Source organism: Perca fluviatilis, chromosome 4 (genome assembly GCF_010015445.1).
Source record: "Perca fluviatilis chromosome 4, GENO_Pfluv_1.0, whole genome shotgun sequence".
Taxonomy (NCBI): domain Eukaryota; kingdom Metazoa; phylum Chordata; class Actinopteri; order Perciformes; family Percidae; genus Perca; species Perca fluviatilis.
The window spans coordinates 38,104,756-38,130,685 of NC_053115.1; the positions used below are offsets into that span (position 1 = coordinate 38,104,756).

At 38.6% G+C, this 25,930-nt stretch overlaps 1 protein-coding gene across 3 annotated transcripts; it reads right to left on the reverse strand.

Moving 5' to 3' along the window:
- Positions 1–527: 527 nt before the first annotated feature.
- Positions 528–25,696, reverse strand: LOC120556696. 3 transcript variants are annotated; one of them, XM_039796372.1, is made up of 10 exons: positions 25,516–25,696; positions 15,124–15,408; positions 12,800–13,696; positions 10,239–10,302; positions 8,676–8,767; positions 7,766–7,903; positions 5,959–5,996; positions 5,155–5,299; positions 3,377–3,414; positions 528–2,723 (listed from the first exon to the last, which is right to left on the reverse strand). In XM_039796372.1, exons 1-10 carry the CDS (start codon positions 25,562–25,564, stop codon positions 2,391–2,393), a joined length of 2,079 nt encoding a protein of 692 aa, XP_039652306.1. In that variant the 5' UTR covers positions 25,565–25,696; the 3' UTR covers positions 528–2,390. The 3 variants fall into 3 exon arrangements, with proteins under 3 accessions (XP_039652306.1, XP_039652305.1, XP_039652307.1); XM_039796371.1 differs by having other exon boundaries at positions 8,676–8,770; XM_039796373.1 differs by lacking the exon at positions 3,377–3,414 and having other exon boundaries at positions 528–2,661; positions 5,271–5,299; positions 8,676–8,770.
- Positions 25,697–25,930: the final 234 nt, after the last annotated feature.

The window sequence follows — 25,930 nt, forward strand, 5'->3', positions numbered from 1 at the left end:
AGCGGCGAAACATGCTAAAATGTAACGTTAATGGGCAATTGCACACCATCAATTTCCATCCACTAAAAGTGCTGTTTTTGCCACTGACAGGATTATATTATTCTAATTGTCTGAAAACATTATGCAAAGTATCCCTACAAAACAACCCAGATGTCGCCAAACTCACCAGACTCTATTTAAATAAACAGTAATTTTATCATGGTAAAACACACTTCATTCAAAGAAAAATATTAACACAAAAGCCGTCTTGGTCCGTCTTTCTACTGTTCCAACAATCACCACTCTGCTTTGTTTGAAATAAACCCTTAATTCACCTATTAACATGTGAAAATATGCTGGATCTATTCACGCTTAAAGTATTGCTTAATGGAGTCTGGTGGGTTTGCCGATGGTGATTTTGGGGCTGTTTCATATTAAACAAAAAGGATCTCACTCTAACAAAAAGCTCTATCTCTGTAGGGATCCTTTCCATATATTTTTAAAGGTTTTTGTTTACATTAGTCATTTAGACAACAATGCATGGGAAAAAAGGGTCCAGGTTGAAACATACCAAAATTACCCTTTAAATTGTATGAGGCAGTGTCAGGCACATATATATATATAATGCATTATATGTTTTATCAAAGCTCATAAATAATATTTCTAACAAAAATATTCACAATTTTTACAAAGTTCCTTTACATTCAAACAGTATCCACAAAAAGACAAAAGCTTAAGGTATAAGAAGTGACAAATTATGGTAGAAGTGACAAATTATGGCATAGCTCTTTGTGGAACACATTTTATACACAAGGCTAACAGTGCATTACACTGGGGCGCCTGGTTGTTGTCGCAGCGGCTGCAGGTTCGGTTCCAACCTGCAGCCCTTTGCTGCATGTATCCCCCCTCTCTCTCCCTCTTATCTGTCCTATCAATAAAGGCAATAAAAGCCCCAAAAATCATCTTAAAAAAAAAAGTACATTACACTGGTACAGCCTGTAACACATATGAAATATATAATATAAATTATTAAATTGCAAAAGGATTGACAGATAATACATAACTAATGTACACATAAATGCTTCTATGTAAAGAAAATGTTCCGATGTAGAGCACTTTGATCATCCTAGAACAAGCTGACATCAGGAGATGTGAGATGCACGAGTTGAGAAAAGGCAGACTTAGACCTGTATCAGAACATACTGAGACCTCTATGGCCTTTGATGTCACTCTAATATTTTCAATGTACTGAAAGTGTACTAAAATATGTCTATTTAGTAACATTTAGTGGTTTGGGAAACTACAAGATCAGAGACTTCCTCCAAAATCCCCAGTGTTTTTATAGGCAGGCTTGGTAATTATTTCCAATACACACTTTTTTATATAGTGTTTGAAATGGTCTCTATATCCTGACAGCAATAAATAACTTCTACGTCCGCTTGGAAAGAGCCTCATTGCCCCACTGTGTTTACTCTACCCCTCCTGAGTACGAGCCTGAGTTCAAAGCGTGTCCTACTGAGATTGCTTAGCTGTCTGAATAATGCAATTTCAAATGCTGCAGATGTTCACTAAAGTTTTGAGGGAAACAGAACTGAGCAAATTTGCATTTCCTAGGATGGCAGAGGCATGTCCCGGGTTAACTCTAACCCTACTCTGCCTTAATTTGCCTCTGATTGGTTTACCCTGTTATTCTTACCCTAACCTTAACTAATTTCAATCCTCATGCCTTAATCTAACCAATCAAACGAACAAATGCATTGAATACTAGCCAATCAGAGACAGAGTAGCTCGCCATGCCTTGGCCGTCCTAGGGCTACATCTACATTACAACAACAAAAAATGGCGGGCAACAGGAAGCAGGTTGTCTGACGTACTCTGCGGTTGAAAATCATGGATGTAGAAGTTGAAAATACAAAAAATACTTTGGAGAAAGAACAACAATGGTGAAAAGTAAGAGCAGGGATTTCTTAGCTTGGACTGACAACGAGGTGGAACTGTTACTGTAAGCCTACCTAACCGATAAGACTGACGGACGTGCTTCCTCGTTTCCAAAGGTGTCCGTCTGTGCCTGTCCAGACTACAACGCCACCCCGGAGTTTTCAAACCAAAACGAGGGCAGCAGTGTTTCCAAATGTCTCCGTTTTAGGGGATCAGAAATACTGTGGACGTGAGGCATAAACGTAGCGAAAGATATTTGTTTTTAAACCAAAACGTAGTAGTGTAAATGTAGCCTAGGAAAGGCAAATTTGCATACAGCACATCGTGACTAGTTGAGGGTCCCTGGGAGATTTAAGGGTCAACATCGAAAAGAGAGCCAGGCCTACCTGTTTAGAAAGCTTGAAATTTCAATCCAACAATAATTCAATTATCTTAACTCATCAACACGCCTACAGTTCATGTAGCTACTTGAGTCAGTGTTTGGGTTTGATGGTCACACTGATGTAGTTGACTTCATAGTCATCGTCATCCTCCTTGTCCCTGCGCCCTGAGCTACTCTGAGCACCGACCTCACCCTGTTTTTTCACCACTTTGTCTGTCTTTGACTTGCTGGTGTATCCCACCTCACCTTTTCTACCCAAACCATACACATTGCTGTCCTTTAGCAAAGCATTGGCATCCAGAGACCGAGTTGCTCCTCCAGGTTTAACCCTGACGTAGTCGGTTTCCTTCTTCATGGAGGACCTCTTTGGGCCAGTTTCCTTCTTCATGGAGGACCTCTTTGGACGAACAGGCAACTCCTCAAACTGGGGAACAAGGTGAAAGTCAGCAATGACAAGGAACTACACTGTGAAGTTAATAAGACAAGCTGATTATGAATATGCATTCTGATCAAGAGGACTGTATTCTTCTGTAAACTGACGGACTGACAGAATTGATATTTTGTGGCATATTTAGCCCCATTTTTGATGATAACTTTTACACAGCAGTCACTAACATATGAAGCAGACACAAACGAGGTAAATCCTCCCTGCCGTGTAAAATGTCACCTGTGCAAAGACTAGACAGACTAGAGCTGCAAAAATGAATCGAATAGTTGTCAACTATTAAATTAACTGGCAACTAATCAATTAATCGGTTTGAGTCATTTTTGTATGAAAAAAGGTAAAAAGTATCTGATTCCAGCTCCTTAAATGTGAATATTTTCTACGTATTTGCTACTCTATGGCTGTACATATCTTTGAGTTGGGGACAAAACAAGGAACAGACTAAAATCCGTATTGTGGCAAAATGAATTGTAAAACAGAACGTAAATAGGGAAATACTGTCCATAAATATTTGAGAAAACTATCAAGTGTCAGGGTGTTTTTTATGTAAAAGAGAAAGAACATTGCAGAGAACCTGAAAATAATGTACTCCATCTTTCATGCATTAGTTCCTGTTGTACTTTATGACTCACCGCATCATCCGAGCTACTTGAGATCTCCTTGTAATCCCCTATAAAGACAGACAGTATCATTCTCCATCTCTGCCTCAAATTAATTATTGTTAAACTGTGTTACATCCACAACAACAGTACATCTGTCCACAGTTTGAAATTCAGTCTCAGGACTCTGAAAAAACAGGCAACTGAAACTTTTACACAGAGAGCTGAGCTTAGGAGCTCCAAGCTAATGTTGGTGGCTGAAAACATGTTTTAGGGGACAATAATTCAACTATCTCAATTCATCATTACCATCATGTTGTTGAAGTCTTCTGCACTGACAACACCCTACAGTTCATGTAGCTACTTAAAGGTGCAATATGTAATACTGACAGCTAGCGTTTAAAATAGTTACTGCAGTCCAAATTCAAAATACTGGGGGAGTTGTCTCCCCCCGGCCCCTCCTCCCCAAACTTGAAGTTCACAGGGGTTGCCATGTTGAGAACACAGCATCCAACACTGTTAGCTAGATGCTAGTCTCACATAGCCAGTCATTACTCTACAGCACAGCGAAGTAGCTAACGTTAGACGCTGGCTATGTTGACAGTCATGAGAGCCTGTGCTCACGCGGAGCTCTTTACCCGACTGACAGCCACACTTTATCGGTTTAAAATTAAGGCAAAAACTGCTAAAAATACCACTATCTCACCGTCCTCTCTACCCGACTGACAGACACACTTTCTCGGCTTAAAATTACGGCAACAACCGCTAAAAGCATCGCAAACTCACAGTCTGGTCCTCTCTACGCGACTGACAAACACACTTTCTTGGCTTTAAATGACTCCCCATTGGTCGGCTACGGCTCCTGAACAGGCTACACGGTTGTTTTGCCAAAGTTAAATTGCATGTTTCTATTATTAGGAAGACAAACTTGCAGTTTCTATCATAAGTCTGTCAGTGGTTGAAAACAGCCGTGGCCCGCTTGCCTGGTCGTCCAGTAACATTAGCCATTATCGTGTGTTAGCATGGCAGCGTTAGCCAGCACCAGTTGGGATCACTTTACTGGCTGTGTCTCAATTGTTTTTGCGATTAAGTAACTCAAGTACTCTATATAATTCAATGTGATTACACATATGTTGAAATTACATAAAATGCCCCTCTCTAGTAGCCGTGATAAATTAGCCTGAAGCTAATGCTTACCTGTTCAGGAAGAAATTAGCCAACTTGGCGTCCTTATGGGCTCTAAGCTGTCTCCATCTTGCAAATACATTTTCAATATTTACCCGGGTTTTATAACATCTCTGATCATGCAAGTCTTTAGAAACGTGCCAGTTTTTTTATTTCGGGTAGAATCTATCTCCGTTGATCCCATTCGTTTGTTTGCTGCTTCCATGGCTGTACTACAGCTGTAGCGCGCTGGGTTTACGTTTTTACAGGTATATCTGACAACCCAGCCTGGCTGTCAAAATGGGCAGTAGATACCAACACACAACACAACATACAAAAAAAGACGGAATGGAAATTTCAAAAGGAGAAAATACTGGTATTAGCATTGTTGTCAGAAAAGAAAGTATTTCAACGTAGTAGTTTCCTTAATATATGATGACGCATTGTGGTTATTTTTGGATACAGTACATATATTACATATTGCACCTTTAACTCAGTGTTTGAGTTTGATGGTCACACGGGTATAGCTGACTTCATAGTCATCGTCATCCTCCTTGTTGTCTCTGCGCCCTGAGCTACTCTGAGCACCGACCTCACCCTGTTTTTTCACCACTTTGTCTTTGTCTTGCTGGTGTATCCCACCTCACCTTTTCTACCCAAACCATACACACTGCTGTCCTTTAGCAAAGCATTGGCATCCAGAGACCGAGTTGCTCCTCCAGGTTTAACCCTGACGTAGTCGGTTTCCTTCTTCATGGAGGACCTCTTTGGGCGAACAGGCAACTCCTCAAACTGGGGAACAAGGTTAAAGTCAGCAATGACAAGGAACTACACTACAAAGTTAATAAGACAAGCTGATTATGAATATGCATTCTGATCAAGAGGTATGCATTCTTCTGTAAATCTATGGACTGACAGAATTGATACTTTGTGACATATTTATCTGATGATAACTTTTACACAGCAGTCACTAAAATATGAAGCAGACACAAACGAGGGGAATCCTCACTGCCTTGTTAAATGTCACTTAAAATGCAAAGCCTAGACAGACTAGAGCTGCAAAAATGAATCGAATAGTTAGTCAACTATTAAATTAACTGGCAACTATGTTGATAATCAATTAATTGGTTGGAATCATTTTTTAAGAAAAAAGGTGAAAATTCTCTGATTCCAGCTTCTTAAATGTGAATATTTCTAATGTATTTACTACTCTATGGCCGTACATATCTTTGAGTTGGGGACAAAACAAGGAACAGACTAATATCTGTATTGCGGCAAAATGAACTGTAAAATAACACGTAAATAGGGAAATACTGTCCATGAATATTTGAGAAAACTATCAAGAGTCAGGGTGTTTTTTTTTATGTAGAAGAGAAAAAACATTGCAGAGAACCTGAAAATAATGTAATCCATCTTTCATGCATTAGTTCCTGTTGTACTTTATGACTCACCGCATCATCCGAGCTACTGGAGATCTCCTTGTCATCCCCTGTAAAGACAGACAGTATCATTCTCCATCTCTGGCTCAAATTAATTATTGTTAAACTGTGTTACATCCACAACAACAGTACATCTGTCTACAGTTTGAAATTCAGTCTCATGACTCAAACATGAAAAAACAGGCAACTGAAACTTTTATGCAGAGAGCTGAGCATAGGAGCTCCAAGCTAATGTTGATGGCCTCCTTACAACTTTTGATTTGTCTTTCAGACAAGGTTGACACTGGTTAGTGTTCCTTATGTGTTTTAGTCTGCCTGCCCAGACGCCAGTGTGTGTCGATCCCTTGACCTCTCAACAAACTCTCATTGCTTCTTTTTGCTCAGAAACGCAGATGACGTGATTGAACTGAACTGAACGCCGTATTTTTGTCATATCTGCTGAAACTGTCACTGTATCTAAACTAGAGCTGGATGATATGGACCAAAAATCATGTCACTGTATTTTTCGGCTGAAGGGTGATACACTATATGTATCTCTGTATTTTCTACAAAGTGGGCTAAATGTTCAGTTGTTAGTCAAACTTGTGATATCACAGGCACTTTCATAAAAACAGGCTGTTGTAAAAATGAAATGCAAAGACAGCGTGTTCATCCCTGTCCGAAAACATACAGCTGCAACAAATGTAAAAGAAAAATTACATGAAATAAATAGCCTATATTAAATAAAAACATCTCCTTTGAAAATATATCGATATAATTGTGGAAAAGTGGTTATACATGAGAGAGAATATCTGTACAAATAAGAAAGATAAAATAAAAAAATAAAAAGTCACAGTTTCATATTTTTGCAACTGTTTAGCTGTAAAATGAGGATGTTTGTGACCTGGCGGCCATGTTGAAAACAGTCGAGCCAAAAACCAAGCACCACCAACCAACCGGAGAAAACCTTCTCTTTTCACAGCCAAACAGTACACTACCATATGTTTCTGAAAACTTTTGAGGAGAGAAATAGGTAATGCAATAAATAATCTTGATTCACATTTTTCACTGCCTAGTTTGACCGCAATCATTAACACTCCTGATTCTGATTGGTTGTTTTCCTTATGTCATTAGGAGCATCGGGAGGAAGAAGAGGAATGTGATTTTTTTCAAAGTTTTTCTGATGGATCCTTTACTTTTGTAAAAGTACTAAGACCACACTATAAAAAAATACTCTGTTGCAAGTAAAAGTCCTGCACTGAAAATGTTACTTATGTAAAAGTATGATCAGGAAAATTAAGTTAAGGTAAAATGACTCAATTCAGAAAAATCCTCACATTTTAGAAACTAGAAACGATCCAGCCAGTTGTGTGTTTAATGGTCTAATCATTTCAGCTGGACTTGTAGGCCATTATATTGTTGGGTAGTTTCATTTATAATAAAACATCAGCTTTTATAAACTACATGTGTTTTGTGTGCAAAAATCTTAATTTGTAAAGTAACTAGTAACTAAAGCTGTCAGATCAATGTAGTGGAGTAAAAAGTACAATATTTCTCTCTGAAATGTAGCATAGTAAAAGTAGAAAGTGGCATGAAAAGAAAAGACTCAAGTAAAGTACAAGTACGTCAACATTTGTACTTAAGTACAGTACTTGAGTAAATGTATTATTGGTATGTATACGTTTTTCTACGATATAATATAAACACGTTCATGAGAATGCGTTGACCATACACACCTGATCCATTGTTGATATACAAAATGTTGATTAGTATAGCTGTAATATTCAACTGTACAAAACAGCTTGCTACATTATGGTTAAATAAGAGTATTCGTTCATACCTTCGCCCTGTTTATCAGGTGGGGGCACATCACATCGCTGATTGTAGTATTGGGCAATTGCGTTAGCATACATATTTGCATGGATGTCAACTGCTGCCAGTGGTGTTCTCCTTTCAAACAACCTCTTGAGTTTTTGACCTAACACATGAAACTAGAGTTAGTTCTTACTCATAGGCAGCAAATAATAATAGGAAATATTTCAAAGGCAATACAGCCATAAAGTGTAATCAGCTGCCAAAAAGAGAATCATAACGCATCAGAGGCTCACAAATGTTGCTGATCAATAGTAGCCATTGTGTTACCTCAGCATATCAGCGCAGATTCTTTGTTTCTGCTGAGAATACTGCACTTTGGTTATGGTTACTTAAAACATCTGATTGGATATTGGTCCATGGAGTATGGTGAGTTTGGTGTTTTAGGGCTCTTTCATGTTAAAAAAAAGGATCTTACTGTTTAACAAGAAGGTCTATCTCTGTAGGGATTCCTTTCCATAATGTTGTCAGACACTTACAATAATCTGAGCCTGTCAGCGGCAAAAACAGCACTTTTAGTGGATGGAAATTGCTGATGTACATTTGCTCTATAAACATTACATTGCAGCCCGGTTTGCAGTTGATGGTTACAGTGTTCTCGCTCAATACTGGACCAGTTTCAGAGATTGTTGTTCAGATTAGTCACTTAGACACCAATGCATGTTAAAATAGGTTCCAGTTTTGAAGAAAAAAATGACCCTTTAATAAAGCCAAACCCAACCAAATCAACACAAATATCAGTAGCCTACTGCCCCTTTATATGTCAAACTGTCTTAAAATGATACAGGATGTATTGTGGGATCAATCATATTGTAACAATCTCAATTCTTATTATTGATTATAAATAATAGTTTCTATTAATATGGGCTGGTACTTACCGTTGCATTTGGTGGCAGTAACTAACATAATGCCGATGATAAGGACTATGCAGACCACTACTATTAAGATGCCTATATTGTGTCCCTGGCCCCTGCTGGATCAAAAAGACAGGAATATTTACCATCAGGAAGCTTCACATATACACTGACTGCAATAAATACTAGTATACTTCCCAAATAACAGACAAAAAATGATATACACCGGTCAAACGTTTTAGAACACCCCAATTTTTTTAGTTTTTTAATTGAAATTTTAGCAGTTCAAGTCCAATGAATAGCTTGAAATTGTACAAAAGATATGTGGTGAACTGCCTGAGTTTAAAAAAAAAAGTAAGGTTACCCAAAACTGAAAAATAATGTACATTTCAGTATTTTACAAATAGGGAACGAAATGGGTAAACAATGTAAAGCTGTTCTGCAGCAATGGAGGTTGATCAAGCTCTGAATGTTGGTGCTACCAATTCCCACAGGTGTTCCAACTTGTCTGGATTACTTACAACCCCAACAGAATCAGAAGACAAGTTTCTGAGAGTCAACAGCTTGCGTGATAGGCGGCTCACAGAACAACAGCTTCAAGCACAGCTTAATAGTGGTCGTAATAAGCAAGTCTCAGTTTAAATTGTAAAGAGAAGACTTCGAGCTGCAGGTTTGATAGGTCGAGTTGCAGCAAGAAAGCCATTGCTAAGACGTCAGAATAAGAAAGAGAGGCTTGCCTGGACCAAGAAACACTGCCAATGGACTACTTAAGACTGGAAGAAGGTGCTATGGACTGATGAATCAAAATGAAAATCGAAATCTTCGGTTCATCACGCAGGATTTTTGTACACCGTCGAGTAGGCGAAAGGATGGTTCCTCAGTGTGTGACATCAACTGTCAAACATGGAGGAGGAAGCGTGATGGTCTGGGGCTGTTTTGCTGGATCCAGGGTCGGTGATTTGTACAGAGTGAAAGGCACCCTGAACCAAAACGGCTACCACAGCATTTTGCAGCACCATGCAGTACCCTCTGGTATGCGCCTACTTGGTCAGGGGTTCATCCTACAGCAAGATAATGACCCAAAACATAAGACCAAGCTATGCCAGAACTACCTTAGCAAAGAAGAACAAGATGGTAAGCTTAAAAACATGGAGTGGCCAGCACAGTCACCAGACTTAAACCCCATTGAGCTGCTTTGGGATGAACTGGACAGAAAAGTGAAAGCAAAGCAACCTACAAGTGCCACACATTTATGGGAACTTCTGCAACAGAGTTAGGAAGAACTTTCTGAAGAATATTTGATTTCCATTGTAGAAAGAATGCCACGAGTGTGATCAGCTGTTATATCTGCCAAAGGGGGCTACTATGAGGAGTCAAAAATGTAGAATACATTTTGGTTTATAAATTGATTCCATGATTTATTTTTTAACTTAAATTGTTCATTTGTTCTATTCTTTGATTTCAGAGTACAATAAGGCATTGAACTGCATGAATTATAATAAAAACCTGGAAAAATTGGGGTGTTCTAAAACTTTTGACCGGTAGTGTATATAATGTATGAAATGATTAAATAACAAGCAATACAACCTTGGTATGTAAGGTACTTCAGGCCTCCAAGGTGAAATCCGCTGATGTCGTTGATCAGGAGTTTCTGTTAAATGGAGAGTAAAATGTGATGTTACTGTACACAGAATGCATCTTAGTCTGCCATGTTCCTTCAAAGGAAGATCAAACAGTGGGTGGTTTGCCAGCAACTTGACCTCCCTGTATTTTGGCAATGATAGACATTTTATGTCATACATTTCATATCATGTGAACACAGTGTACACGTCCAATGCCAACGTGCAGTAGCAGTGCAGGAAGTAGTGTGCCCTTCATGCATCAAGGCAGGAAGTAAGGCTGTGAGGTGGGGGTGGTGAAAGGGAGTGAAGCATGTCTGACTTCCATGCAGGAGACCATTTAGTATTCTTATTTATTATAAGGATCCCCATTAGCTGACGCCTATATTACCAGCTAGTCTTCCCTTGGGTCCAAAACCAGAGCTTGTGTCCTGCACAGACTTGTAAAAACATTTGTCATTTTGTAAACTAACTATGGAAGCAGATTAGGGCCACATGCATGGCAATATGTATGGCAATGTTTTGTTTATTTGGTTTTGTTTCATATCTTCTGCATGTAACATGTGTGTTAATATGTATATAACATACAGAAATTAATATCAATACATTTAATAAGATTGATAAGATTCTGAGGGACCTAAGAACAAAATATAAATAAAATACAATGTAAAAAGGGTAAGTGCAATAAGCAAATGCTTCAATCTACACCTTTTCGGTCAGTAATGATTAGAAAGTAGTTAAGATGACACTGTATGAATTAAGGTGAGACTTTGTTATAGTTTTTTACAATTTATGTTATGTATGTCATGTTGTGTATCAATGTGATCGAAATAAACAAAACAAAAAAATAAAAGTAAAATCAGGAAAATGTACTGAAAGCATTAAAAGTAAAAGTACTAGAAAAATCCTCACATTTTAGAAAGTGGAAACGATCCAAACAGTCAACTGAGTGTTTAATCGGCTGATCACTTTTCTATGTAGATGACTATATAGTGAGCTCATTGGCAAAATGCAAAAACACTATCGGACACTACACGGCTCATTTCACGATCTCTGCCCAATTTGTTAGGTCTTCGCTGTCGCACAAATTAAACATCCACTACCGTCGCTATGGCAGCAAGTGGAAACTGAATTTGCCTTTAATAGAATACATCCATGGTTTGCATATGATAGTTCCACATTTCACCTTTATTCCTCCAAACTACTTTTCAAAAAGATGAATTTGCGAGCTGTATTAATGTTCATGAATTCACACCACTTGTTGGTTGCTAGGTACCAGAAATTTGCAATGCATGGTATGAATTCAATATTGTAGTGAGCATCGATATTCACTAGATAATACAGTGCATTGTAGGAAAACAACATTGCCCTTAAATGTATTCCACAAATTGGAATTACAATTTGGACATTATAAATATAAAAGCTGACCACATAATAGCACCCTAAAATGTAAATAGTGACACAGGCCTTAGAGTGTGACTTTTTTTTCTCCTAATTCTGACTTTAAACTCAGAACTCAAATACATTTTTCACATTGGCCCTAATCCTACATAATCGTACACTATTGATGGACTAGTTTGAGATGGGTTTATGTTTTTGTACGTTTTGTACTTGGTACGTCCTCATATCTAAATGTCAAAACCGGGTTTGTCATTGCCTTCCAAAACTATCCATATCAAAACAATTCATATGATTTGGTTTGGATAAGGTTTGGGTTTGGATAAGGAAAGATGGCGGTTGCCAGTTTCCAAGTCAGACACACTTCATCTATTACCCACAGACCTCCTCCCTACGAGATTTTGCAGTGCTAAACAATGTCACACTACTTCCTCCAGGAAGAAGAAGCCAAGAAGCGCATGTCACATAAGTGTTTGAATGAATGACCAATGCTTACAGTTTCCTGGTGAGGACAATCCTATCTTATTGAGATGACTTTTAAAACTCAAACTTTTGATTTATTCTAGGGCTGTCAAACGATAATTTTTTTCTTAATCGTGATTGATCACTGAATTTCAACAGTTAATTGCGATTAATCGCATGTTTTATCACATGATCAAAATTCAATTATTTTGCATTTCATAACTGTTTTTAAGTGTTTTCAATGTAAACCGATTATTACCAGTGTATCTTGATTGGGAATCAAATGAATGCAAAGAAAATTACTTTATGAACATGATTTTTAGATCTATTTCAAATCAAAAGATGTGCAACGAGTTCTGAGGTAACACAACCAATGTCTTCAGAAATATAGTTTGCCTTAAACTTGCTTTTTAAAAATGTAAAAATAAATTATACAGCAAAAGTGCATGCACAAGATGTCAAATTGGTCTGCAGTAAGTTGCCACCCATTTCTCAAGCGCTTCAGTTAATTTTTTCAATTTCCAACTTAGTTTTGGCCTTCAATTTTGTCACACAGTGTCATCTATCACAAATGTCATGACAATGGAACAAAAATAACAGATATGCTTTATATTTCTTTGGGGAAAAAATAAAGGTAAAAAGTGCATGTATATATTGTTCTGTACATACCTACAACAGAAAGTGTAACAGTTGAAGTCCCCATGTTGGACGTGCAGCGATATGTTGTTTCATTATTGTTTGGCATAACACACATTTCTAATATGGCTGCGTCATCATATTCTTTTATATTCTCCGTTACAGTGATACACCGGGAGCCACTCACTCTACACAAAGAAGGTTTGGAAGGATTGTTATGCCATGAAACTCTGCCAAATATTCCGTAATCCCTGGCATTATAACAACTGAGTTTAAGCAGTTTGTAAATATATATCTGCAGTCTTCTGGGTTTTCTATAATGAAAGTCAAAATTTGCTATATCATTTTGGCTATAAGGTTTAAAATAAACATTGGAATCTACATAGCTCCCTGAAGTCTTTGCCACACACTTGAACTGTTTAATTTTTGAGCAAGGCGCATGATCAAGAGTCAACAATAGGGCGGACTTGAATCTGTCATCTACACTCCTCGCTGTGTCGGGACACTCTGAATTGTCACATAGCCAAGATTTCGAAAAATTTTGCAACTCCTGGGAATACTGGCATGTGAGCTCAAGCTTGGGCTTATCTCGAATAGGTATGATCTGCAAATGATTGCCTTTGTCTTTAACCTGGAGTTTCACTACATAGACCTTTGTCTGATTAGGAAAAATCAGTGTCAATCTGTAGGATCCTGAATCGTTGTGTGTTACGTTGCGTTTCTCCAGAGAGAAGGAGCTGTCAGTGTCCAGGATCTGGAAATCCCCTCTGGGTCCATTTTCAGGACCCATGACCGTGTTTGGCTGACAGACATCTGCATTGTCCAAGCGGCACCAGTGTTTCTCCGAGGCGGCCATGATGTCCGGCTTAATGCTGCCTGATAGAACTATGGATTGTCCCACAGTCCCAATCACAACAGTTGGGTCTTGATCTGACAAAATCAACAACAAAAACAATTAGTGGGCTCTGAGCACAGTTTGACTGATGCAATCCATTTAGTAACTTTTACTTTGGTGTCACTAATATATGCAAACAGATTTCACAGTAGAGAGAGACCGAGTTATACATCGGTCAGGTTATTGAGCTTCAATGAAAAGTGCAGTGCTTTATTTATAATCTGTGGAAACTTTGCTGATGATGTATGGGATTGAGCGGGTTTGGGAAAAGGTGAACTAGGTTGTTTTCACTAATTCAGGAATACAATAGAAGTATACTGTATGAGAATCAATGTAGTGGAAAGCTTAATTTCACAAATTAACACCTTTTTTTAAATGAGAGGATATCATAATAATACATTTTTGTAGCATTTGATTGTATTGTTTACAAGTTTTTTTTGTTTATCGATTCAAAGCATTCTCGTCAACGGGTTCGTATGAGATCATACAAAAACATATACACAATCATTCGTATGATAGCCTACGAAATTACAGCGACCGCTGGCCGGTCTCGTGACGGTGTTCGGGACCCCTAGGGGTCCTCACAGTTACTTATGTTAAAACTTAAATGTCTTAACATGAATCCATCATATTATTAAAAAATATAAATCAGCCTATTTGTTGAAAAAAACTTTAATGATGGCTTACTAGCCTATAGGTAAGTAGCCACCCACACATACAGTTAAAGCTATAGTGAGTAGTTTCTGTCTCCCCCATGAGGAATTCTAAGTAATGACAACAAAACTGCTGGCGCATCCACATGATACAAGCCTTCTGTGATCGCGCACCCCCCCCCCCACCCCTCTTCCACCCTGTTGCTAGTAGCCAAGGAGGACACGGAGGATTACAAAAATTATGTAATTATCTTCACTCAAGTTTCTTTGCGCGAAACAAACTAGTTTCTGAACATAGCCATACTGATAAACACAGAGAGAGTTGTGGGGAGCTGATAGTCTTAATTAGCTTTGTAGCAACTCATTTGGCAATGGCTTGAATGTAACCGACGTTCCTTAATATCAAAAAGTTTAATCCTAAAGGATTCACTGTATGTTTAACACTAAAACATGATTCATAAAATCATGCCAACGAATACTATTTTTATAGCTTAGTATTCTATGCATTAAAAAAGGTATGTATAAAGGCTTAAGGCCACCCTACACGTTATTGTACGCCCAGTTTAATATGATAATATAACTCCTAGTGAATATAATTGCAGACAGGAACGTGTGAAAACCGTACTAATCCGTATTAATCATGTCTTGTATGATTTGAATATATGTATGAAGAATTTAAATATTTAAACATTTTTCATATGTGGCCCAAACCTTTTCCGTAGTGCTCAAACAACTTCAGTCTTACAAGTAAAACCACGAAAACATCTGTGCTAACAGTGCAAAAATAGCTATCTAATAAGTTGACTTACCTTCCAACACATTTAATCTGTACTTTTGCCCAATTCTTTTGTAGTAGATGTTGTAGCATGCATACAGTCCTGAGTCACTGTGCTGGAGTTCAGACAACTTGAAATATTTCTCAAAATTATAGGTTGTAGAAGAAAAGACCAGATCTGTCCTGCCCGTACATACAGGTATGTGGCAATTCTTTAATGAAGGGCAGGAACACTTTCTTAAATCCTCATATGTGGAACATACACATGTAACTGAAGCACTAGTCCTCACATTGATGGTTATCTCTGCTCCCAGAGTACCTGGAATGACAAAACAGATATTAGTTGTAGCAACAGATGATATGATGATGATCAAATTCAATGTCCTGCACAAATGTGTGGGAGGGAAGGAAACAGGAAGCCATCGCACTAGGACTCAGACGAGAGGCAGAGTTTAAAGGGGGCTGGGGAGCTTGCTTCGGCATTTCTTCTTGTACTAAGGGTGTTTTCGCACCTGTAGTTTGTCTGCTCTTGTCTGACTTCTCTGACTTGGAGCGATTTCCCCTTGGTTCGGTTTTGTTTCAAACTGATAAAAATCCAAGCGAACCAAATCATTACAAATCACGTAAGAACGTTCACTCCACATATGGGTCAGATGTATCTGGGCCGGGACGGTAGCAAGAAAGTAAATAAACGAAGAAGGTCCTATGTTCTGGACTATTGCATATTTCTTGCATGTCCATTGTCAAACCAGCTAATTTCATGCAAATCATTTTTCAGACATTGTTTCACGAGCGACAGTACTACGTCTACTCTGCTCACTGATACTTCACTCTGCTGTGCCGGTGTCTTTCTCCAACTTTAGCTCCAGCTGGTTTGAACATTGAACCATTGAGATGGGAGTGACGGCGAGCTTGACTAGAGGAGCTATTTAGCCCAAACTTGCACAGTACACCTAGTAGTTGCGTCGGATCGAGGTCGGATCACGTTCTCACCATAAACAAACCGCTCCAGAGTTCTTTTGAAAGTGTACGCTTCTTTTGTCCGCTTTTGGTGCGCATCCAAGTGCGATTACTGCATTTACAAGCTGGCCAAACGAACCGCACCAAGGGGGAATCCAACTGTAGTAAGATTCAACAGAACTAAATGAGGCAGGTGTGAAAGCCCCCTAAGCTACTCATGAGAAAGCAGCCGAGGCCCGCCTTTGTTTGGTGTTTGATGGGGTAGACCCTTTTCTTGATGTAAAATATATCTTAAAGCCCCAGTGTGTAATGTTTGTAGTTGTTCATTATCAAAATCAGTATTGCCCTTCACAAACTCGTCCTTTTTCACGAATATTGACCACCACCATCAATTCCAAGTATTCCTATTGGCTTGGAATTTTACATTTGCGCTTGCATTAACTGGGGTAGACGCTCCAGAATGATGCGCCATCTTGAAATACGTTAGCCGGTAAGGGACATACAGGACATACTGCTCCGCCTTTCGCGTTTTCGACTCACAGCTGCTGCTAATGGGTATTGTCGCTCCCCGGCCCTGGCAATTTTGACGAAGGAAACATGGAGGACCACACGTATTCAAAATCCAAATTTCAGGAACAGGAGTCTTCTTCTGATATTATATTGAAAAGAGCAAGAGACCGGCGTCATCAGAAAATAGAGTGAACATTGGAGCTGCTGGACACACACACCAAATCCCAACTAGTTAATTATCGTCCGGACCACCACACGGATCTCCTTTTCTTTGTCTCTCCTTTCCGTCGGGTGGCGCACGTGCCCGCTCATGGTGGGAAGCGCGCGTCCGCGCCACCCTCCGACATGGACTCCAACAACCACGGCTGATAGACAGCCTTTTGTACACATTCGCTTTTGAAGCGTGAAGGCTACCGTAGCTGCAATACGTACTGTGAACTGCGTGGCGAGAGAGAGTTGATTGCGATATATGATCTCAACGCTAGATGGGAGAATTTTTTACACAATGTAGCTTTAAAGCATAGTGAACATGGAACTGTTTAGTCAGCAAGTATTTTTTTCCCACCATATTAAAGATTTGTTAAATGATAAAACCTGTTCTTTGTTAGATTCCTCATGTTGGGTGAGGGACAAACAATTGGAGTGATTGCTCAGGCACATCAGCCAAGAAAAAGATATGCTCATGCCGAATGGAGATGTTCTTAATAAGATCTTTTATGTAATATTAACATTATCTATATAGTTTTTATAAATGTACATTCCAGTCACCTGCAAGTGAAAAGGGACTATTCTAGCTTTGATATATTTATTGATTTGGTATATTTATTTTATTGCATGTTTTGCAAAAGTTTTTGTGAAATTTTATTCTGTATAGCCTTTTAACATGTAAATGTGTTTTTCTAGTTTTAAACAAAGACACTGCTAAATGAGCCAACCACTGTTTCCCCCAGTTTTAACCTTTAACTAACCTACTGTATGGGCCGTTTTGTATTGTTTTGTTTTTTGTGGGGGGTTTCTGCTGTGTTAGAGGGGGGACTGGCTGATAGAGGAGCCATCCCGCATGCATGTTTTTTTGCGGTTTAAGCTACCTTAGTGTGTTGTCAATACACAATTTGAGCATGTAGAACTGTGTCAATTGGTTTGTGTGTCATGTTGGGATTATCTATGAATTGCCTTCATATTTTGTGACAAATTCTTTCATTGGGGCATAACTCTACACGTGTCCCTCTGATAGTGCAGTTGAACCCCACCCTGTTTCTTTTTGTTGTCTGCTTATCAGAGCTGTGTAGTAACGAAGTAGAACTACGTCACTACTGTACTTAAGTACTAAAAGGCTGTATCTGTACTCTACTGGAGTATTATTTTTTTCTCTTACTTCCACTTTTACTTGAGTACATATTTTCAATGAGTTTAATACTTTTACTCCGATGCATTTTTTATGTGCTGCAGCGTTACTTGTTACTGTTGTGAATGCATCACACTACCGACACTGTGTAGGTTACAGTGAGAAATCCACGAGATCGCATCGTGTTTCTCTTCATTACGGTTGCCTGTTCAGAAGTCAGAGACAATGTAAGTTTGTACTCTTTCTATTTAGTTATTGTTGCAGCAGATTAAGCTATTCCTGAGTTGTTTCAGTGGAATGTTAACCGTTTTACCCTGTGATGTGAAGCTGCTAGTTTATCTGTATTTTGCTAGCTTGCTAACTTTCCACTACATCACACATTTTATTTCAGTATTTGTTAATAAGTGATAACCCAATGTTATATCAGATAAAAGCTGTGACATTGTACCTTTGGGGGTTTTTTACAGAAACTTCCTGTTGAGGGTAGATGTCGAAGAGTAGTCTTGAGCAGATGTAAACACTCAGGATGAGTCAAAGATGATGTTGAAATTATGGGCTTTTATTATTATCCCAATTAAGGCCCACAGGCAAAATCGTGAAATAAAAGTTAACAAAACAATTAAGGAAAACAGAAAAATATATGCTCTCAAGGAAATAAAATAACTTGACTTGGGAGTCAAAACAATAAGATAATATAAATATACAACTGTTCACTAATTGGACCTTAAATCAAGTCACCACCCTGAGGACCTCCAGCAGACTTACGTCCTACTCCCTCAGGTTTTCCTCAAGCTCTGTCTCTTGAACAGATACTACTGCTAGGCTATATAGCCTGAAGCCCCCCACCTCAAATTGGAACATACCAACACAACACAATGCAGGGGTGGTTCAGGTGAATAGACCGTAACGGCTCCATACAGCCAACATTAATATATCTAAGATGCTAGACAGTTACAGCGTATCATTTATATAATTGACATTCCAATTAGCCACAGCCACAATACATCTTGTTGGCTGTAAAATGTAATACCTAAAATGCCGGTTAACTTCATGTTACCACGGAGGTCCTAGACCCATGTAAACCCAAGGATCGTGGCAAACTTCCCCTTATAACAAAGAGAGCACATGCTGGTAAGACAAAAAAATCATGTTACCCTCCACTAGCTTTTAAACTCAATAAACAAACATTAGTTAACAAAGACATAAGTGTTGCATGATTATTATAACTGGTGATGTCTGTATGGTTTTAAACAATAGACAATGATTTATAGATGAATGTAGCTATAGCAAATCACCGCAGTATTAGATGTTAAATATGTGCACAAATCTACGGGATTACTGTGGGGAATTTGATGAATGACTATGTTAACAGATGATTTGAAACCTGTATAATAAGTAACAGAACATATTCACACATCAAACAAACATATAGAGGAAACCTCTTCACTCAGTCTTTGAGATATAAAATAGGTAGCGCATGGCTACCGTGACGGCAGCCATGCGCCCCGTCACATTCCTTCATATCCAACAATGTACAGCTTGTGACTGTCTTAATACCAAGTAAAAAGTTGAACTCCAACAATATGATATTCAAAATTTGACTGCTTTCTTTAATAACTACATAACACAATACTTGTACTTTTACTTTCAGTACTTGAGTAGTACATTGTAAAATAAACTACTTGCAATACTTACGTACAAAAAATGTTGAATACTTTAGTACTTCCACTTAAGTGAGGTGCTTAAAGAGCATTTCAACTTCTACTCAAGTCACTTTTTTGATAGAGCACTTTTACTCAAGTATGGGTCTCTAGTACTTTATACACCTCTGCAGCTTATTGGGTTTTTGATGGTTTCTGTAGTGGCTATATATTGTATGCCATCACGCTGGATTCTCTAGATTATCTCACTGATACTGGGATGTTAATAAAATCTACATTATTAGTATAGCAGTCTCTGGTTCTGTGCGTTTGATATCTTTTAGTTACATTTACAGTTGTTTTTGTCTTTCATTTTGTCTTACTTTACTTTTATTTTGTACCGACAGCTCAGGTATCGCTTCTATCAAAGTAAAATGGTCTCTCTCTCTCTCTCTCTCTCTCTCTCTCTCTCTCTCTGAGTGCACTACCTTGTAGCTGATATGCAAAGCATGACGTCTGAGCACTTGAATGTTTCCATTCTATATCAGATGCAGGAGGATGACAAGATTACAGACCATAACAAGATTATAACCAGGGGTGCACATAACTGGTATGCATGCGCAACAAAAATCAGGAATGCGTAATCCCACTTGTGTTACTACGCGCCTTTGCGTACTTGACCGATCTTCTCATCTAACCTTACACATGACTAATGTCAGAGATGTCCAAAAAGCAATAGACATTAAGCAGCTTTTTTGGCGTTTCGCCACCTACAAAGAAACACCAACTGGAGCCAGAGCCAAAGAAAAGACTTTTTTCGGAAAAGTGGCTCCAAGATGTGCAGTGGCTAGAAGCTAACGATGAGCGCACTGAAATGTGGTGCAAGCAGACAAAACAGGTGTGTTTTATAAAGGCTGAAAGAGTTTCAACCATCCTTTATTTGACAAACATGAAAAAGCCAAGCAAGCCATTGCTAATAAACAAGCTAGCCGAGAAGAAATGTCCAGTCGCCCACTTGTCAGATGGTGAGACAAGCAGAATGAAGAACAGCAGCAAGCTCTGTTTAATATTTTTCTCCGCGCCTTACATGCACGTCCCATGTCTTCCTATTCTGAGGATCTTCCTTTAGTGAATCGGCTAGGAGTAAATGTCGGAGGTGCATATCATTCACTTGAAGGGGGCACACAGACAATGCAGAGCATCGCTCACACCATCAACGGTGAGTTACGAGCCAAGCTGCAGTCTGCTGAATTTTGGGGGCTGCTTTTTAATGGATCTGAGGACATCACAAAAACTGAGCAAGAAATCTTGTCAATCAGTGAGTCTTGTGAGTGACACTTACTCAGGGGGTTAATTGAAGAGTTTAAAATCAGATATGACTCCCTCAAGTCATGTAATCGTTTCTTAGTATTTGATCCTTCAACATGGCCTCAGGAAATGCAAGACCTCAACAGTTTTTGAAACACAACAGTTTGCAGCATTCTCAAGAAATATGAGGCCACCTTGCAACTTGACAAAGACACCAATGAGACAGAATGGATGCGCTTAAAGCAGGCAGGAAAACGCCTGGGAGCCTCTTCTGTGTATGACAACTCACTGAAAAAGCTATTTGCACCCCTGATTATTACATCTTTAACATGCAAAAGACAGCGCATGTTTAACTTTATTTATTTAAGATGGGTTTTGGTACAATGGGAAAGCCCTGTGGGAATAAACAGTTCTCTCTCTCTCTTTCTCTCTCTCTTTCTTTCTCTGTCTGTCTCTCTCTCCCTGGTTAAAGGAGAAGTATGAAGGTCTCACGATGTAATGAATTGCTTGACGGCACTGAACACATACGCCCATTCAGGACCCGGCTAACAAGGTAGCGATGGAGTTTTTCACACTATCGTCATGGCTGAGCCGGCAAAAAAGAAGCAGAAAGCTAGGAAAGCATTGTAGGAGGAACAGAGAGAGAGGAAACGACAGACTGACCGAGCGAGGAGTCGGATGCAAGTAAAAATAGGAGCTGCCAAATATCTATTCCGAAGCTGTAGGGGGAGCTCTATAGAGAAACCTGCCAGCAAAAAGCAATAATTGGGTTATGCCAGTTCTCTCAGTATACACGAGCTGGGAAGAGTGGGAAGAATGATGGGAGTCACTTTACGTACCAGTTTAAAAACCTGATTATATTTTGACCCAGAATTAGAAGAAAGCAGTTGGAAGTAACAGCACCAAAAACAACAGCAATAACGCAACCTTTAACCCCACTGAAGACTTCGCCATAAGGCAGGTAGCCTACAATGAAGAAGACCCCAAAAGTCGTCCCTTTTCTCCTCGCTTTCTATGTTGTTGATTTTGACAAAGGTCAACCGGAAGAAAAAGACCAATTGTACGTTGGCACAGCGCCACCTACTGTACCAGAGTTCGAGATACTCCCGTGATTCTTCCCATTCTACCCCGCACATGTATATGGGGAGAACTGGCATAATCTGGTTATTCACTTAACCAACCGGTTACTGCTTTGCATGTTAACGCAAATGCTTCCTCTTCACACTAAGCTACAGAAAGGCAAAAAGACTTAATTAAATCGGGATACACTAAAAGTTCGATCAGGAAAAATAGTTTCAGCACAGTCAAAATGTCATACAGAACAGCAGGAGCTTGATCGGTGAACAGGAGATAGAATATTAGGATAATATGAGACTGAATTCATTTTCTTCTACAGGGCCAACCACAATGCTGCATGTTCAAAGTGCTGATCAGAGAGATAATCAAAGACGTGACTGAGACAATCTCCAAAGCCACATTGGAACCTTCTGAGATATCAGAAATTCTAAGTTCCCATGCATTACCAAGAATCATTTTACGTGATTTTGGTATGATCAGCCATTTTGGTATTGGAGGAGTGTGACAGAGATATCCATTTTTCACAGACTGCGTCTGCTGCGCCAGTTGGCAAGACGGATGAATAGGCGTGATCAAACTGGCAGCATATGTTCATGGGGTTATATAATTCAAAAAATAAAGCATGAAAGGGAATTCTTGAAAGGCAATCCAATCCTCACAAGTATCGAAGTTATGTAAACTTGTTCAATGAGAGAAATAGGCTTAGACACAAAATTGTAAAGTGGAACCTAAGTGACATAATGAGTCCACAGAGGTTAGAGTTTGACAAATCCCAAGGCATCAGCATAGACACATTCAAGAATGATCATTCAAAGCTGATAACAGCCTTAAACCTAATGGCTACATCAAGAATAATGTCCTTGTGATGATCCTCTTTTCTCTCATTACTTCCCACTGCTCTGGCTTTAGTCAATCTAAATTTTATAGTCGGACTTCTTCTTCAGACTTCTTGAACAGCCGCCACCGCTGGAATAGTTTCTGTCTTTCTCTAGTCTTGCTTACCAATGAAAATGTACTCGTAAACTATACTGTATGTGGCATCTATGCATCCATTGATTATAAATTGCAATGTTGGATGATGGTAAGCAAGAACAGAGAATGACAGAAACTGCTCAAAACGACTGTAACTGATTGTAGACGTGTGTTAATTACAGGGCTGTCAGTCGATTTAAATATTGAATCGCAATTAATTGCATGATTGTACATAGTTAACTCAAGATCGATCACATTATCACATTTATCTGTTCTAAATGTACTTTAAAAGGGATATTATTTTCAATGCTCAAGTGTTGTTTGAGACTGGATGTACAGTACATGCAAATAACTTTAGTCTTGTGGAGAGAACCATCTGGAAGGGCTTTGAAACTCAACTTGCCATTCAAAAGACTATTTTCTTTATCCATTTCTGCTCAAGGGGCTTTGTTTCTGCTAGCCATCCACTCCCGTTCATGCATGTATTATAAGACCCGTAACCTGCTCCCTTTCTGCCGTCTCGTCTCCGCTCTACATAAATATATTTGAATGTATTTCTAAGTCGCTAAGAGGGTCGGAAAAGTCGCTAAATCTAGTGAGAAAGTCGCCACGCTGCCAACACTGTCCACAATATTACTGCTGCAGCTTGCTGTACATTTTTCAATGTACATCAGTTTTCAAGCTCTATATTATGGCTTTGGCTTTTTGTTTCCTGTCCCAGATCTTAAAGCATATGGCTGTTTTTGCAAAGTGCTACATACAATTAGATGTTTCTTTTAAACACAGAGATAGCATAAAAAATAGCCGTTACCTGTAACACTATATAATTACCATGATGAATAAACGGTAAATTGAAAGTGAATTCAACTTTGGATATTTTACTTGCCAAAAACATTCATGCATTCATTTCAGACTGGTTAGATTACTGCAATGGCCTTTTCTCATGCCTCTCACAAAAAAGAAACTCAATAAACTTTCAAAATGTCGCAGCCACACTCATGACAGAAGAGAACACATAACTCCTTGGCTTCCAGTCCGTTTTAGAGTGGATTTGAAATTGTAATGATCACTTTTAAGGCTCGTACGGGGTTAGCTCCTAAATATACAGCTGATCTTCCCACCCCGTCTGAGCCTAAACCTAACCTGAGATCCTCTGAAGTCACTCTGGGTCGTTCCCTGTTCAAACCTGAAAACTAAAGGCCTTTTCTGCTCGGGCCCCTCAGTTGTGGAAGGTTAATAATTGTTTTGTAAACCATCTAAACCAAACCAAATAACTTTAAACTTTAAAATAATTTATTTGGATTGCTATTTTAAAGTTTTAACTTACGCTTATAATAATTAGATAATGGTTGATAAGTGGTTTATAAAGCATCAAGTAACAAAAGAATTGTTCCGAAGAAGGCTTTGTGCCGAAATGCGTTTATTTTATTTTTATGTGAGCCTAATGAAATAAGTGAAATGACAGTACTTTGTCCTGCTTAACTTAAGATGTGCTACCTTTTCTTCACTTTTTGGAACAGGCCTATTTGATTTTGGGTTCAGTACTCCCCAGAGAATCTCCAGTTTTGAATTGCAACCTCTTTTTTCAACTCATCAAGTAACATTATTATGGGCCCATTGAATCTTTTACATCAGGGGTCTTCAGTGTTTTTTTTAAGCCAAGGACCCCTTAGCTGAAATAGAGATGGATCAGGGGACCCCCCCACATATGTTATACAAAATGTAGCTGCATATTAAACTGGGCATACAATAATGTGTAGGTAGGCCTCTAGCCTTTATACATACCTTTTTTATGGTGCATACAATACTAAGCTATTAAAATAAAAAAATAAAAACTGTTGGCATATTCATATATTTATACATCATGTTTTAATGTTAAAATGTGGCACAGTGAATCCTTAAGGTAAACTTAATCTGTGGATGAGTTTATGTAGCTGTAGGTCAGTAAGGCTATCATCATTGTTGTGTACATTAAAAAAAGTACTAATTACTATTAATTACTAATTTACTAATAAAAATAATAATATTAAGGCAGAAGGCTCTGGCACCCATGGAGGTAATATGTTGGATTCATTTCAAAATAACCTGTTACAATAACATAAAATATGGCATTACTAATAATCAGTAAACATTATTCATTATCATTTCATTGTTCTTATTAACAGTAAAATAACTATTACCTTTAGTTTAGAGAGTTTCCCCCAGCATATTGCAAGCCTGGAGGCCCACTAAGGCCTAAATCCCTGGGAATTATTTTTTAAAGATTTTTTTTAAACTACAGTTACAGTGAGTCGGCTCGGTTGGAGACTTAGATACATAGTCATATTTTCAAATCTCCTGTTAGTTTTTAGCACTGTCTTAATGTATAGCCCAATGGAATCTGTGTTTAGCTTTTTTAATGTCTCAATTTGGCGCATCCGTCCATGACTCTTTTACCACAGAAACTGTAGGGCCCGGCCTTAATGCTGCCATCAGTCTGTAATGAATGTACGTAATGAAAACCTCGTAAAATGTTTTATTAAATTAAGTTTAATTAAATATCAATTTACCATGTATTACTGATGGTAATTCTAAAGTGTTCTTTTCATTTTAATGAAAACATAAAATCACTTACCCTCTGTAAGGAACACAAATATGCAGAGTTTCACAACACAGCTGTTCATTGTCGTTTCTCGCAGATCCAGACTCGTAATGATCGATTTTTTTATTCAATTATTTGTTTGAGAGCATTAAGTGAAGTATTTGTGATTCTTGTACTTCTTAGGTCCAAGTGTCATCTTATCGTGCTTTATGCAGCCGCTGAGCAATGACTGATCAACAGGAAACCCTGTAACAGCCTCAGTGGAAAGCTGTGGCTTACGACACAGGATGAAAGAGCGATTGGAGATTAAAAGACCAGCCAAAAGTGAATGCTTCGTGCAGCCGCTGAGCAACGACACATCAACAGCAAACCCACACAGTCAAATGTGTTGCATAAGTGGAAAGTGGTTTACCACTCAGGATACAAGAGGAAATGAAGATTAAAATAC